We start from the raw sequence: 12,568 nt of genomic DNA, 5'->3' as shown, positions 1-12,568 counted from the left end.
TTTGTTCCTTATGAAGTCCCTCCAGTTTCAATAAAAGGCTTCATCATTCAGCTGGTGTTTAAGCCAAAAATCTCAGAATCATCCTTGATTTATTTTTCTTAAACTCTCATATCCCATTTATCCACAAGTCCATATTTTCTACCACCCAAATTCATTACAGCTCTCCATTCCCTACAGGCACTCCCCTAGTCTAAGCCATCACCATCTTTTGCTTATTCCCAAATTGCCATTTGAACTGGCCCATTTTTTCCTCTCCACCCTCAATTCATAGCCCCCTCTCCAAGCCCCCCACACAACTTTGCTCCGTTGATCACCTTCCTGTTCTTCAAACAAGCCAAGCTCTTTGCCATCCCAAGATTTTGCATTTTTCTTCTGCCTAGAGTGTCAGCAATACTAAATCCATGCCAGCTTATCCCATTCTGACTCCACGTTATCCTTCCAGATCCCTCTTGGTTTTTACCTTCCCTAAACTAGCCCACCACTTACCTTATCACCTCATTACCTTATCTTGCTTACTTTTCCTTTATAAAGCATTTTAAAATTCTGAAATTACCTTATTTACTAGTTTGGAGTGTTTCTCCCCTGACTAGAAGCAGTATCAAAGCAGAAACTTGTCTTTTTGATTCAAGTTTGTGTCCCATGGGATGTCTGATACACAGTAGGCATTCCATAAATATTTTGTTAAATAATTGAATTGATAATTAAATGAATGACTGATGTCATATTCCATTGAGATTCCCTAACCTTTTCATTCCTATCCAAATGACTCATCTTTACTCACTGGTGATAGCTTGATAGCTAGTTATCTAAGACAAGTTTTGTTCATTTACTTTTGATTCTGCCTGGGGTTATTAAACATTCTCCTTAATAATAATAACAATAATGCCTTGAAAAGCTAGTAAGAAAACCAAAGGTTATGATGCTGATATAACTCAGAATATCTCCTGGCTGATGTGGGCAGTAAGTGATGTTCACCCATCAATCATTTTTCCACTTCCTGCAACTGAATCTCCCTGGAGGAGTCATCAGATGCTCTCAATCTTGAAGATTGACAGGAAGTCCCTGCAGACACCAACTCTGCAACTTCAGGAGGGATCCTTGACACTAAGATTTAAAAGCCCCACTCTCAGAAAGATTTAGAAAACTCACAGGCTAAGTTCTAGTTATCGCAGCTTCTGGAACGGTGCAGAACATGAAGGTAAGAAAAAGTTTTATTTGAGACTTTTTAGCTATTTTATAAAAGCTGTATAGTGTTGTTTTTTTAACTCTTTCATATTTAATGTGTTTCAGAGTCAAACATTATGCCCTTAAAATATCAGATTCATTTGATTTTACAAAGAAAAAAATTCACTTATTCTCTTACATCCTCGTTTGGGTTAAATAATTAAAATAAAATATTTCTAAATAATTTTTTAAAAAGATCTCTTTGTGAAATTAACTAAATGATAAACTGGGGAACTCTCCCCTACATTCTGAGTGCTCAAACAAAACATAGCAAAAAAAAAAAAAGGCGGGGGATGTAATTGTCCAGGAGCCAAGGAAAAAAGTAGAAGATTCTATAGGCACAGAAATGACTTTGATCGTTTCATGCAGGGATTCAAAAGTCTGGTGGTAATGACCTTGACCTTCTTCCTGGTGTTTTCTTTCATGGGAAATTGCAACAGTGCTCCGCAGGTAATCACAAGCAAAACCTGGGGCTCCTCTGTGCGCTGGGTACGTCCTTCCTTCCTTCTTCCCTCCCCTCTAGTTCTTCCCTTCTTTTCCTTCTTTCTTCTCCTTCCTTCCCTTCCCTTTCTCTCGTTCCGTCCCCTCCCTTCTCGTTGATGTCTGATGCTGGGCTGGGCAGCAACGCCCCCCTAACTGCTTTCCTCCTCTTGGGTTGCAGAGGCTCTTTGAGAGAAGGAACTGGACTCCTCAAGCCATGCTCTACCTGAAGGGTGCACGTATGTTCCAAACACTTTGCTCTCCCGACAGTGGTAAACGGGGAGCCTCGGGGCGCCTGAATCCGCGGGACAGAAGGGGCCTGCGGGGAGAGAATCCTATCGAGTTCGTTCCCCCAAATAATTGAGGTCATTCTGGTCTCAGTTAATCAAGGAGAAAGGTCGAGGGTGGGGAGTGGGGTGGGGAGGATAATCAGAAATCCTCTAACCCAAACCGGAAGGCAGTTGGCTCTCGCTCAAAAGAAGATTGGGGCTTCCCAGGCACACCGCCCTGGCTGGTGAGCGAGACCGCCGCCAGCTCCGACGCGCTGGGGGAGGCGACGGCTTTCCCGGTGGTCTCCTCCCCCATCCGCGCCGGGGGCCCGGAGCCCCGGCTGGGAGCGCCCGGCCTCGCCGCCCCGGCTCGCCCGCTCCTGGTCCGGCAACTCCGATCGGCCGGGCCGGGCGGGCGCTGAGCCCTTGTCTCGCCTTGGCAGAGGGGCGCCGCTTCCTTTCCGACCAGAGCCGGAGGAAGGACCTCTCCGACCGGCCGCCGCTCGGTGAGTGCGCGGGAACCAGGAGGCCGCGGGCGCCAGGAGACCGCGCGGGTCGGGAGGGCGCACTCCGCCCCCGGGAAGGCGGGCTCCGGGGCCGCCCGAGGGAGAGCCGGCCCCGCGGCCCCGCTGACCTTAAGGATAGAGATCCGGTGGCGGGAGCCGCGGTTCCGCTCCAGACCGCGGGGGACTGGGGGAGTGGCGGGCGCGGGGTGGGGCGGAGAGGATGGGTGTGAGGGCTGTGCGTCTGCGCCTAGAAACGTGCCTCCCGTTTAACGCAGGGTCTTTACAAGGTTTCCTTTAAACGCTGTTGTTACCAATGTTATCATCATCGTCATTATTAAAATAGTGATTTGCCTCAAAACTTCAAACGCCTCTATTTTATTAGTGAAAAGAACTATCAAAAGGTTCAAAGCCAGAAGTAGTGAAGAAGTGGGGGGCCTTTAAGGATGCAGCCAGAGACTCTTTCACGGTAAACTTCCACGCCGTTGAATTAAAAAATAGCAATATCATTCATTTTGATAAGCATTCAGGATTGCTGAAAATTACCAAGTCTACTCGTTTTGAAAAATACCCAACACCGTTTTGAGCACATAGTAGGTGCTTATCAAATTTTCGTTTACCTTCTTCACGCCGGCACCTTATTTACTGTAGGAGGTAAAGGTTTGTTTTCCCACTTCAGAAGATAACCAAAATTCATGGTTTGTGTTGAATCAGGACGGTTTGTCTTCCACCAGCTTGTTTGAAACAGTTTTGAATATTCTTCAGATTCTCTTTCAGTCAAATAATTGCCTTATATGTGGCCAAGAAGGTAGATTATTTTCTCAAACTGCTTTGGAAGGAATAAGAAAGAACTAGACTCCAGGCAGAGTGTGTGTGTGTGTGTGTGTGTGTGTGTGTGTGTGTGTGTGTGTGTGTGTGTGTGTGTGTGTGTGTGTGTGTGTGTGTGTGTGTGTGTGTGTGTGTGTGTGTGTGTGTCGAAACTGCTTTGGAAGGAATAAGAAAGAACTAGACTCCAGGCAGAGTGTGTGTGTGTGTGTGTGTGTGTGTGTGTGTGTGTCGAAACTGCTTTGGAAGGAATAAGAAAGAACTAGACTCCAGGCATAAGAAAGAACTAGACTCCAGGCAGTGTGTGTGTGTGTGTGTGTGTGTGTGTGTGTGTGTGTGTGTGTGTGTGTGTCGAAACTGCTTTGGAAGGAATAAGAAAGAACTAGACTCCAGGCAGTGTGTGTGTGTGTGTGTGTGTGTGGAAACTGCTTTGGAAGGAATAAGAAAGAACTAGACTCCAGGCAGTGTGTGTGTGTGTGTGTGTGTGTGGAAACTGCTTTGGAAGGAATAAGAAAGAACTAGACTCCAGGCAGTGTGTGTGTGTGTGTGTGTGGAAACTGCTTTGGAAGGAATAAGAAAGAACTAGACTCCAGGCAGTGTGTGTGTGTGTGTGTGTGTGGAAACTGCTTTGGAAGGAATAAGAAAGAACTAGACTCCAGGCAGTGTGTGTGTGTGTGTGTGTGTGGAAACTGCTTTGGAAGGAATAAGAAAGAACTAGACTCCAGGCAGTGTGTGTGTGTGTGTGTGTGTGGAAACTGCTTTGGAAGGAATAAGAAAGAACTAGACTCCAGGCAGTGTGTGTGTGTGTGTGTGTGTGTGGAAACTGCTTTGGAAGGAATAAGAAAGAACTAGACTCCAGGCAGTGTGTGTGTGTGTGTGTGTGTGTGGAAACTGCTTTGGAAGGAATAAGAAAGAACTAGACTCCAGGCAGTGTGTGTGTGTGTGTGTGTGTGTGTGTCAAAACTGCTTTGGAAGGAATAAGAAAGAACTAGACTCCAGGCAGTGTGTGTGTGCAGTGTGTGTGTGTGTGTGTGTGTGTGTGTGTGTGAAAACTGCTTTGGAAGGAATAAGAAAGAACTAGACTCCAGGTAGTGTGTGTGTGTGTGTGTGTGTGTGTGTGTGTGCGTGTGTGTGTCGTTCAGTCGTGTTTGACTCTTGCAACCCCCCCAGGCTCCTCTGTCCATGGAATTCTCCAGGCAAAAACACTGGAGTGAGTTGCCATTTCCTCCTCCTGGGATCTTCCTGACCCAGGGATCAGACTCCAGGCAGAGTCCCGTCTAAACTTTTCCACTCAAGCATCCCATTTTAACCTCTGAGGGGGAAAATTCCTCCTGGGCTCTTTATCTTAATCCTCCTTGCTTTAGTGAAATTTGCTGTAGTATATATAGTTTAAATTCTCTTCCATTCCCCGTCATACACAATATAACCAATTGTAAGTAATGTCCAAGGAAAGTGTGAAATGTTTCAGCTTTTAAAAATCAGTCTGTGCAAGGGGCTCTTTGCTGAGCAATCAAAAAGCTATTTCACAGAGATTTTTCTAGCATTATAGCATAGTAGAATAAGACTTCCCTATGTGAATATTTAGGATTCCCTGGTGACAGATGGTGGGGAAGATGCCCTGGAGAAGGAAATGGCAACCCACTCCAGTATTCTTGCCTGGGGAATCCCATGGACAGAGGAGCCTGGTGGGCTCCATGAGGTTGTGGAGTTGGACACGACTGAGCAACTAACAGTTACTTACTTATATGAATGTTTAAGTGCTAATAGAACCTGTATATGTTTTTTCATTTCTCCAGAAAGACGAAGCCCAAATTCCCAACGACTAACTCTTCCAGAGGCAGCAGCTGTACTATTGGCTTTTTTGCAGAAACCACAAGAAGGTACAAGCATAGTAAACTCTTTTAACTGCAGGACAGAGAAGCTTTGAGTGCTTTGAGTGCTGTGTTGGGTGCAACAAAGTTGCTTTTATTTATTTAGATTTTAAAAAATAATTAACAGTTGCCCAGGCCATCAGAAATTAACAGAAATGTTTATTATTTACAGACTACCATATTTCTCATTATAGTGAGTCCCAAGAATGTAGAAACATTTCCTTGATGAGATGGTGGGATTTCATGTTAATTTCATAATCCATAGCCTTTTGGAGCTTTTATTTTTCTTAGAATCCTAGAGACTCCAACTTCATTATTTTATATTTGAAAAAACTGAGGCCAAGTAATCACAAATCCAGTTACTTGCTATTAAAATTTGAAGCAAATGAAATAGCTGAAAATCATTCATTTTTAACTTACAAACAGGGCAGTTTCTTATGGTTCACCCTAAGAGATATGGGCTAGTTCTGATGCTAAATGCTAAACCTGTGTGATTTGTGTTTCACTATTCTACTTCTTGGATTTTCCCAATGGCTCAGTGGGTAAAGAATCTGTCTGCAGTGCAGGAGACACAAGGAGACTCAGGTTTGATCTCTGGGTTGGGAAGATCCCCTGTAAGAGGAAAATGGCAGCCCACTCCAGTATTCTTTCCTGAAAACCCCCATGGACAGAGGAACCTGGTGGGCTATGGTCCGCGGCGTCACAGAGAGTCGGACATGACTGAGCAACTGAGCATGCACACATACAGCTTCTTGCGTGCCAGGATTAGGTGTGATCTTCAAATAGAGATTCTCTGTCCATGTGGCATTAAAACCACTGTTTGCATTAAGGCATCTTGTAACACATTAGCCTGGACTTTGGAATATAACAGGACTGGGTTCAGATCCTGGCCTGAGTGTTTTCCTATCTGGGTGGCCTTAGTGTCATTATTGTAAAATGGAATAATGACATCCATGGGCAGGGTTGCTCTAAGAGCCAAATGAAACAAAGTATGTAATTTTGTATTAGTATTAACAATAGAGGTCATCAAAGCATAATAAATAGACCTAGACATTTTGCTCTCAAAAACTGTAATGATGCCATATTTATGATATGATTTACATGATAAAATGTATAAAAAAATACAGTGAGTAGTGTGTGCTCACTCGTGCCTGACTCTCGGCGACCCCATGGACTGTAGCCAACCAGACTCCTCTGTCCATGGGATTTCCCAGGCAAGAATACTAGAGTGGGTTGCCGTTTCCCCCTCGCAGGGATCTTCCTGACTGAGGGATCAAACCGGCATCTCCTGAATTGGCAGGTGGATTCTTTACCCCTGAGCCACCTGGAAAGCTCTCTGGTGGTCCAAGCACAAACTGCTGGCCTGCTGCTCTGATGCTCGTGCTGATGAAGAAAACCCTGTGCTCACAGCCTGGTATTGGATGGGCGATGTCTGGGAAAGGAAGAGAGCGGAAGGTTCTTTCTGGCTTCAGACTTACAGCTTTGTTGTGGAAAAACAAAACAAAAACAACCCTACAAGAAGTAAATGGAAGAGACGGGGATAAAGAGGTTTTTTGAACTCAGAGCTAAGTGGGGGTTGACTTGGTTGCATGGAGGAGATGATACTACTTAATTCAGCAAATCTGCATTGATGTCTGCTAGGTGCCAGGCACTGTGGCAGATAGAGAAAAAAGCAGGTTAGGCAAAAAAGCAAAAATGAGAAGGACTGCCTGGTGGTCCAGTGGTTAAGACAGCATCTCCTGCATTGGCAGGCAGATTCTTTACCACTAGCACCACCTGGGAAGCCCAGTACATTTATTAATAATTCATTCATCCATAATAAGTGAATTACCTCCTAGGATTATCCACTTTTATCATCCATACTTTACAGATGAGGAAATAGAAGCACAGAAAGATTGAGTAGCTTGCCCACTCTCGGGAGGCAGGAACATACTTGAACTGAGCTGATAAACAGGAGGTAGCTGATTCTTCATCTGAGAATTAATCACGTGGTCTATGGATTTTTAGCAGAGAGGGAACATTGTAAAGAAGATGTAACTGGTTATGGCTCATAGGGTAACCATCAGAGCAGGAACAAGAGCTACAATATGAGAACATCTACTGGGTGTCAGATGTTAATGTCATCCTTGTAGCTCAGAAAACTGAACTTTCTGGAGTGTATATCCTTTCCTAAGGCCATGCAGTTAGTAGGAAGTGATATGGGGAGTTTAACTCAGAGCTGTGGGAATCTGTAACTCTTGCCATCTCTCAAGTGGATGGTGATAAGAGGACGGCTGGAGAGGGGAGTCAATGAGAAACTAGGGCAGTCATTCAGGAGTAGAGTCATGAAGTCAGTGGGGATAGAGGCTCAATGCTGAGGCATACCACAAGGAGAGCAGACAACACAGGGTAACTATTTGCTAAAAGCATAAAACAGAATGGATAAGCGACCAGGTCCTACTGTATAGCACAGGGAACTGTATCAAATATAGCAGAATGCTTAGTAAGAGTACAGAAATCAGAGGAGGAGGAAGATTGTGTTGGGTAGGAAGGGTCTTTAAAGAGGAGTGGGGTGGGGGTGTGGGAGGGAGACTCAAGAGGGAGGGGATATATGTATACTTATAGCTGATTCACACTGTACAGCAGAAACTAACACACCACTGTAAGCAGTTATCCTCCAATTTAAATTTTTTTCAATTAAATAATAATAAAATAAATTGCGGTTCACAAATCTTTCCCTCGCCCTGCCCAGTGGTGTGATTTACTGCTGCTGTGCCCATTCTGAAACCTTGTTTGGAGGGAATTTGGGAAAGGAAATTAGACTGCAGAGGTAAGAGAAAGTGGACGCTTGCTGGCATGGCCTTCAGAATTCTTGCAATGAAAAGGTGAGAAATAGTTGAGTCATGGGTAGAGGATGCTGCATCCAACATTTGGCATTCTTACTGAGTTTTGAAGTCAGTAGGAGGACAGCACAAGTTGAGATGAGTGGATCGTGAAGTCTTAGATTTCATTGCTGGGAAGATTTGCAGAGCCAGAAAGGAAAGTGAGCTGGAAGGGAGAAAGGAGAGCTTGTTTTAAAGAGAAAGAGAAGGGAAACTTCCCTGACAGTCCAGTGTCTGAGACTTTGAGCTCCCAAGGCAGGAGGCCTCTGGTCAGGAACTAGGTCCCACATGCCACAACTCAGACCTAGCACAGCCAAATAAATAAATATTTTTTAAAAAATAAAGAGGAGAAGAAGGATCTTCATTAGAAACTACAGGAGGATTTGACTCTAGGTCTCCATTTCAAGTCTTTTGGAAAAATAAATTCAAATTTTTAGGTCTTTAAGTTTCTGAAGTGGCTTGTCTCTGATGATGAAATTAGAAAACAAAATTTTATTAGTCTAAATTGATGGGAAATTTTGTATTCTTACATGATAGATTAATCAGTGTTCACCTTTATATTTTTGTTCTGAAGTCCCTAGATATGATTTGAACTGACTCTTTGTGACCTCATGGAAATTCTTCAGGCCAGAATACTGGAGTGGATAGCCTTTCCCTTTTCCAGGGGATCTTCCCAACCCAGGGATCAAACCCAAGTCTCCCACATTGCAGGTGAATTCTTTACCAGCTGAGCCAGAAGGGAAGCCCTTATTTTAAGTAGTGGATTATTGTTTCAATGGAGGATATACAGGGATGATTCCTTTCTTGGCTTTTTTTTTTCCTTTCCTTTAAATACACACTGCCCTATATAAAACAGATCACTAATAAGGACCTACTGTGTAGCACAGAGAACTCTACTCAATACTCTGTAATGACCTATGTGGGAAAAGAAGTAGATACATGTGTATGTGTAACTGATTCACTTTGCTCTACAGAAGAAACTAACACTATAATAAATTTTTTAATGTTTTAATTTAAAGAATAAATAGAGCATCTGATTTTCTGCAGTACTTTGAAGTTTGGTAACAATCCAGGTTAAACTAACTCAGATATTCCAACTATAATGTAACTAACTAGGGGAAAGTGGTTTTCTCTATAGGTGACCTTAGACAAAACGAACAGTGAAATTTTGCCTCTGGTGACTTCCTCTCCCTTCCCCATTGTCAGTTTCAGCCCTTAGACCCAGTTTTAATTCTAGGAATCTAGTGTCCTCTCAGTCTACTATTCCCACACAAGAGGTGATTCCTCCTGCTCTGAAGTTTTGCAATCCCATCCAGCTAACAAGTGTCCCTTCTTTTTGTCTTCCTTCCACCCCAGGCCTCTAGTTCAGCTAATAAGAGAATATGTGTTCCTTTGGCATCTTTCCTAACCAAAGTGCATTTTAACAGGAAATATAGAAACAGTGGGAAATATAGCACCAGGTGGTGCTAGTGGTAAAGAATCTGCCAGCCAGTGCAGGAGATGTAAGAAACTCGGGTTTGATCCCTGGATCAGAAGATCCCCTGGAGGAAGTCATGGCAACCAACTCCAGTATTCTTGCCTGGAGAATCCCATGGACAGAGGAGCCTGGCAGGCTACAGTCCATAGGGTCGCACAGAGTCAGACATGACTAAAGCAACTTAGCATGCATGCACACATAGAAACAATACCTTGATGCGAGTGCATGGTTCTATTAGTGGATATTTTAGACACAAGGCATGTTTAGAGAAAGACGTGGCCTTTTTGGATTTCTACCAAACACACCATGTAAATTCATTCACTGTGGAGACCCACCTGTTAGATATGAATTCTCTGATGGGTCCCAAGCTGAGGGAGGAAATTTTGTAACAAAATCAATCAGAATCCAATCAGGGGGCATTCTGTAGCAGAGGGCATGAGTTGACATAATGTAAGGGGGGCGAATCAAATGTTTACTTCCTGAAGGTCTCTTCATCTTGTGTCTTCTTCTTGTAAAAAACAGGATGTGTTTATGTTATGTATTTTTTTCCCCTTACAGCTGGAGTAGAAAACTTGGATCAAACCAGATTCCTAGAAGACAGTCTGCTAAACTGGTGACAATATACCGGATTCCATTCAATTATCATTCTATTCTTGTTGAAAACATGAGCCATGTGAATAAAGTCTGTGGACCCTTTTTCCTTCATTTGTAATCTTAGGATCATGTGCAGCCAGTTTTATTCTTCCAGAAGCTAAAGTGATGCTGCGTTCTTAGAACATCACTGCTTTCTTCCATGACCTCAGGTCCTGTTTAGATCACCTGGTATCTTACTCTTGAATTTAACCCACTTATAGTTATTAGGTTGAAGACTCTTTAAAGTGTTCCTTCTTTTTGTTACAATACCCATCTTGATTTAATCATTCTTAGTTTGTTTTTTTTTTCCATTTTATTACCCACTTGCATTGTCTTAGCACTCAACAGTGAATCTCCTCTCCTTTCCCCCCCTTTCCTCACCTCCAAGGAGAGAGAGGTGGGAAGCATGGGAGGATGGGAAGGAGTGAAATGTGATTGTTAGTATCCAGGAGAGGTGAGTTGTCAGGGGGGATGACTGGGAAGAAGCCCTGTGATCAGTCAGGACACTGCAGTTGCTGAGGATGGGGACCCTTGGTGAGGCAGGAGTCAGTGGAAGGTTCTACAGCGGGGTGCTTCCCCTGTGCTCTCTGGGGATTTCCTTGAATTCAGTTTAGAAACAAGGATCTAAAAATTACTGGAAAATAAGATGGAAACACACTCCACTCCTGGATATATTGTACAAAAGAAATGAATCATTTTTTTTAGAGCCATTTTCCTTGGCTAAGCAGATTCAAGGATTGCTTACTCTAACTGTCTAGAACTTGAGGCTTTATTTGCCCCTGGAGGAGGAAATAACAACCCACTCCAGTGTTCTTGCCTGAGAAATCTCAAGGACAGAGGAGCTTGGCAGGCTGCAGTTCACAGGATTGCAAAGAGTCAGACATGACTGAGAGATTAAGCACGCACTAGACTTTATTTGCATTAAAACATAACATAAAGACACCCTGAGAATGTAAGTGCATGATACTATGCCTCGTTTATTCAGGTTTTAAAGTCAACTATAAAGTCGACAGTTTTTCAGTACTGTCTGAAAAATAAAATATGCACTACCTACAGCAAGCATATAGTATATTTATTTGGAATTACAATATGACCAGCATGTTAATTATTTCTGACTTAATTAATTGAAAGTTGTTACTGATAATTGTCATAAGTGGAAAGCATTGTCAATTCTTATTATCATCAGTACATAAGCTATTAGTAGGTAAAGAATATCATTATATGAATATCTCTGTAACTTGGAATTACAGTTTTATTGTATTACGTAAACAAAAGCCTATATGTAAGATGTGTCTGTATCTCACTTTATAATTGAATAATGAAACTATTTTCAAGTTAATGTAACACAGATCTCTGCCAAAAACTTAATATGCTAGCATTAAAAAATTCTTTGTGGCATTATAATAGACGCCTGTCATTAATTATTATTTGATTTTAAAATGGATTTTCTAGATAGTATAAATGTCTAGTCTATTGAGAATTATTTACTCACCTGACATAGATTTGCACATTTGAACTACTTAAATACTATGTCTATTTGCAGAATACATTTAAAGTCTATCTAACAAAGTAATTCTTCCACCTAGAACAATCTCAAGCATTTCCCACTAAAACAGAGCTTTTATAAGCTGTCTAAATGGCCAACAGTTGTTAAAATATTATCAGCTCCAATATTAGAAGTATTTTAATTTCTCGAACATTCTTCTGCTATAACGATGTGTTCATTAACAGTAGTTGCATAAAGACCCCTATGCCTGGTTTGCTCTAACCTTCTATCTCTCCTGGAATGTCTTTGCAATTCTCTTTATTGCTGCCTTTTCAAAACTGAAATGAATCAAGTGATCAGTGGTCAAAATTTTTCATTGTATGACTTGTATTTTATTTATAATTTTTCAGAATTATTCAACCTTCTGCTTCACTTTTTTAAACATTTGAGTATAGTTGCTTTATCCCTGGAGAAGGATATGGCAACACACTTCAGCATTCTTGCCTGGAGAATCCCATGGACCAAGGAGCCTAGAAGGTTACAGTTCATATGGTTACAAAGAGTTGGACACAACTGAAGCGACTTAGCACGCATGCATGCATAGTTGCTTTATAATTTGTGTTAGTTTCTGCTCTACAACAAAGTGAATCCGCTATATATATATGTGTATATATATCCATATATCCCTCCTCTTCAGTCTCCCTCCCACCACCCCCCATCCCACACCTCTAGGTCATCATATAGCAACTTCACACTAGCTATCTGCTTTGCACATGGTAATGTGCACGTGAGTGCTACTCTCTCAGTTCATCCCACCTCCCTTTGAGTAACTCATCCCACCTCTCAATTCATTCCACCCTCCCTTCCCCCTGCCCCTCATGTCCACAAGTCCATTCTCTACGTCTGCGTCTCTATTTCTGCCCTCCAAATAGGTTTGTA

The 12,568-nt window shown here is 42.5% G+C and overlaps 1 protein-coding gene across 7 annotated transcripts; it reads left to right on the top strand.

Moving 5' to 3' along the window:
• The first annotated feature begins 1,068 nt into the window (after positions 1-1,068).
• SPX (spexin hormone) lies at positions 1,069-11,547 on the top strand. Of its 7 annotated transcripts, none has more exons than XM_065921863.1 (7): positions 1,069-1,198; positions 1,594-1,674; positions 1,886-1,943; positions 2,417-2,479; positions 5,098-5,181; positions 6,473-6,693; positions 10,069-11,547. In XM_065921863.1, exons 1-7 carry the CDS (start codon positions 1,193-1,195, stop codon positions 10,075-10,077), a joined length of 522 nt encoding a protein of 173 aa, XP_065777935.1. In that variant the 5' UTR covers positions 1,069-1,192; the 3' UTR covers positions 10,078-11,547. The 7 variants fall into 7 exon arrangements, with proteins under 7 accessions (XP_065777935.1, XP_065777926.1, XP_065777944.1 ...); XM_065921854.1 differs by having other exon boundaries at positions 6,473-6,720; XM_065921872.1 differs by lacking the exon at positions 2,417-2,479 and having other exon boundaries at positions 6,473-6,720.
• Positions 11,548-12,568: the final 1,021 nt, after the last annotated feature.

The sequence above is a fragment of the Muntiacus reevesi genome, chromosome 1 (assembly GCF_963930625.1).
Source record: "Muntiacus reevesi chromosome 1, mMunRee1.1, whole genome shotgun sequence".
In the NCBI taxonomy this organism is placed as follows: domain Eukaryota; kingdom Metazoa; phylum Chordata; class Mammalia; order Artiodactyla; family Cervidae; genus Muntiacus; species Muntiacus reevesi.
This window is presented reverse-complemented; position numbering and strand designations above follow the sequence as displayed.

What these genes read in the sequence shown, in the direction of transcription:
- SPX (XM_065921854.1), top strand. An exon ending in ATTGCAACAGTGCTCCGCAG is followed by an intron (nt 1,675 to 1,885) that starts GTAATCACAAGC and finishes CTTGGGTTGCAG; the next exon opens with AGGCTCTTTGAGAGAAGGAA. An exon ending in CTCCGACCGGCCGCCGCTCG is followed by an intron (nt 2,480 to 5,097) that starts GTGAGTGCGCGG and finishes TCATTTCTCCAG; the next exon opens with AAAGACGAAGCCCAAATTCC.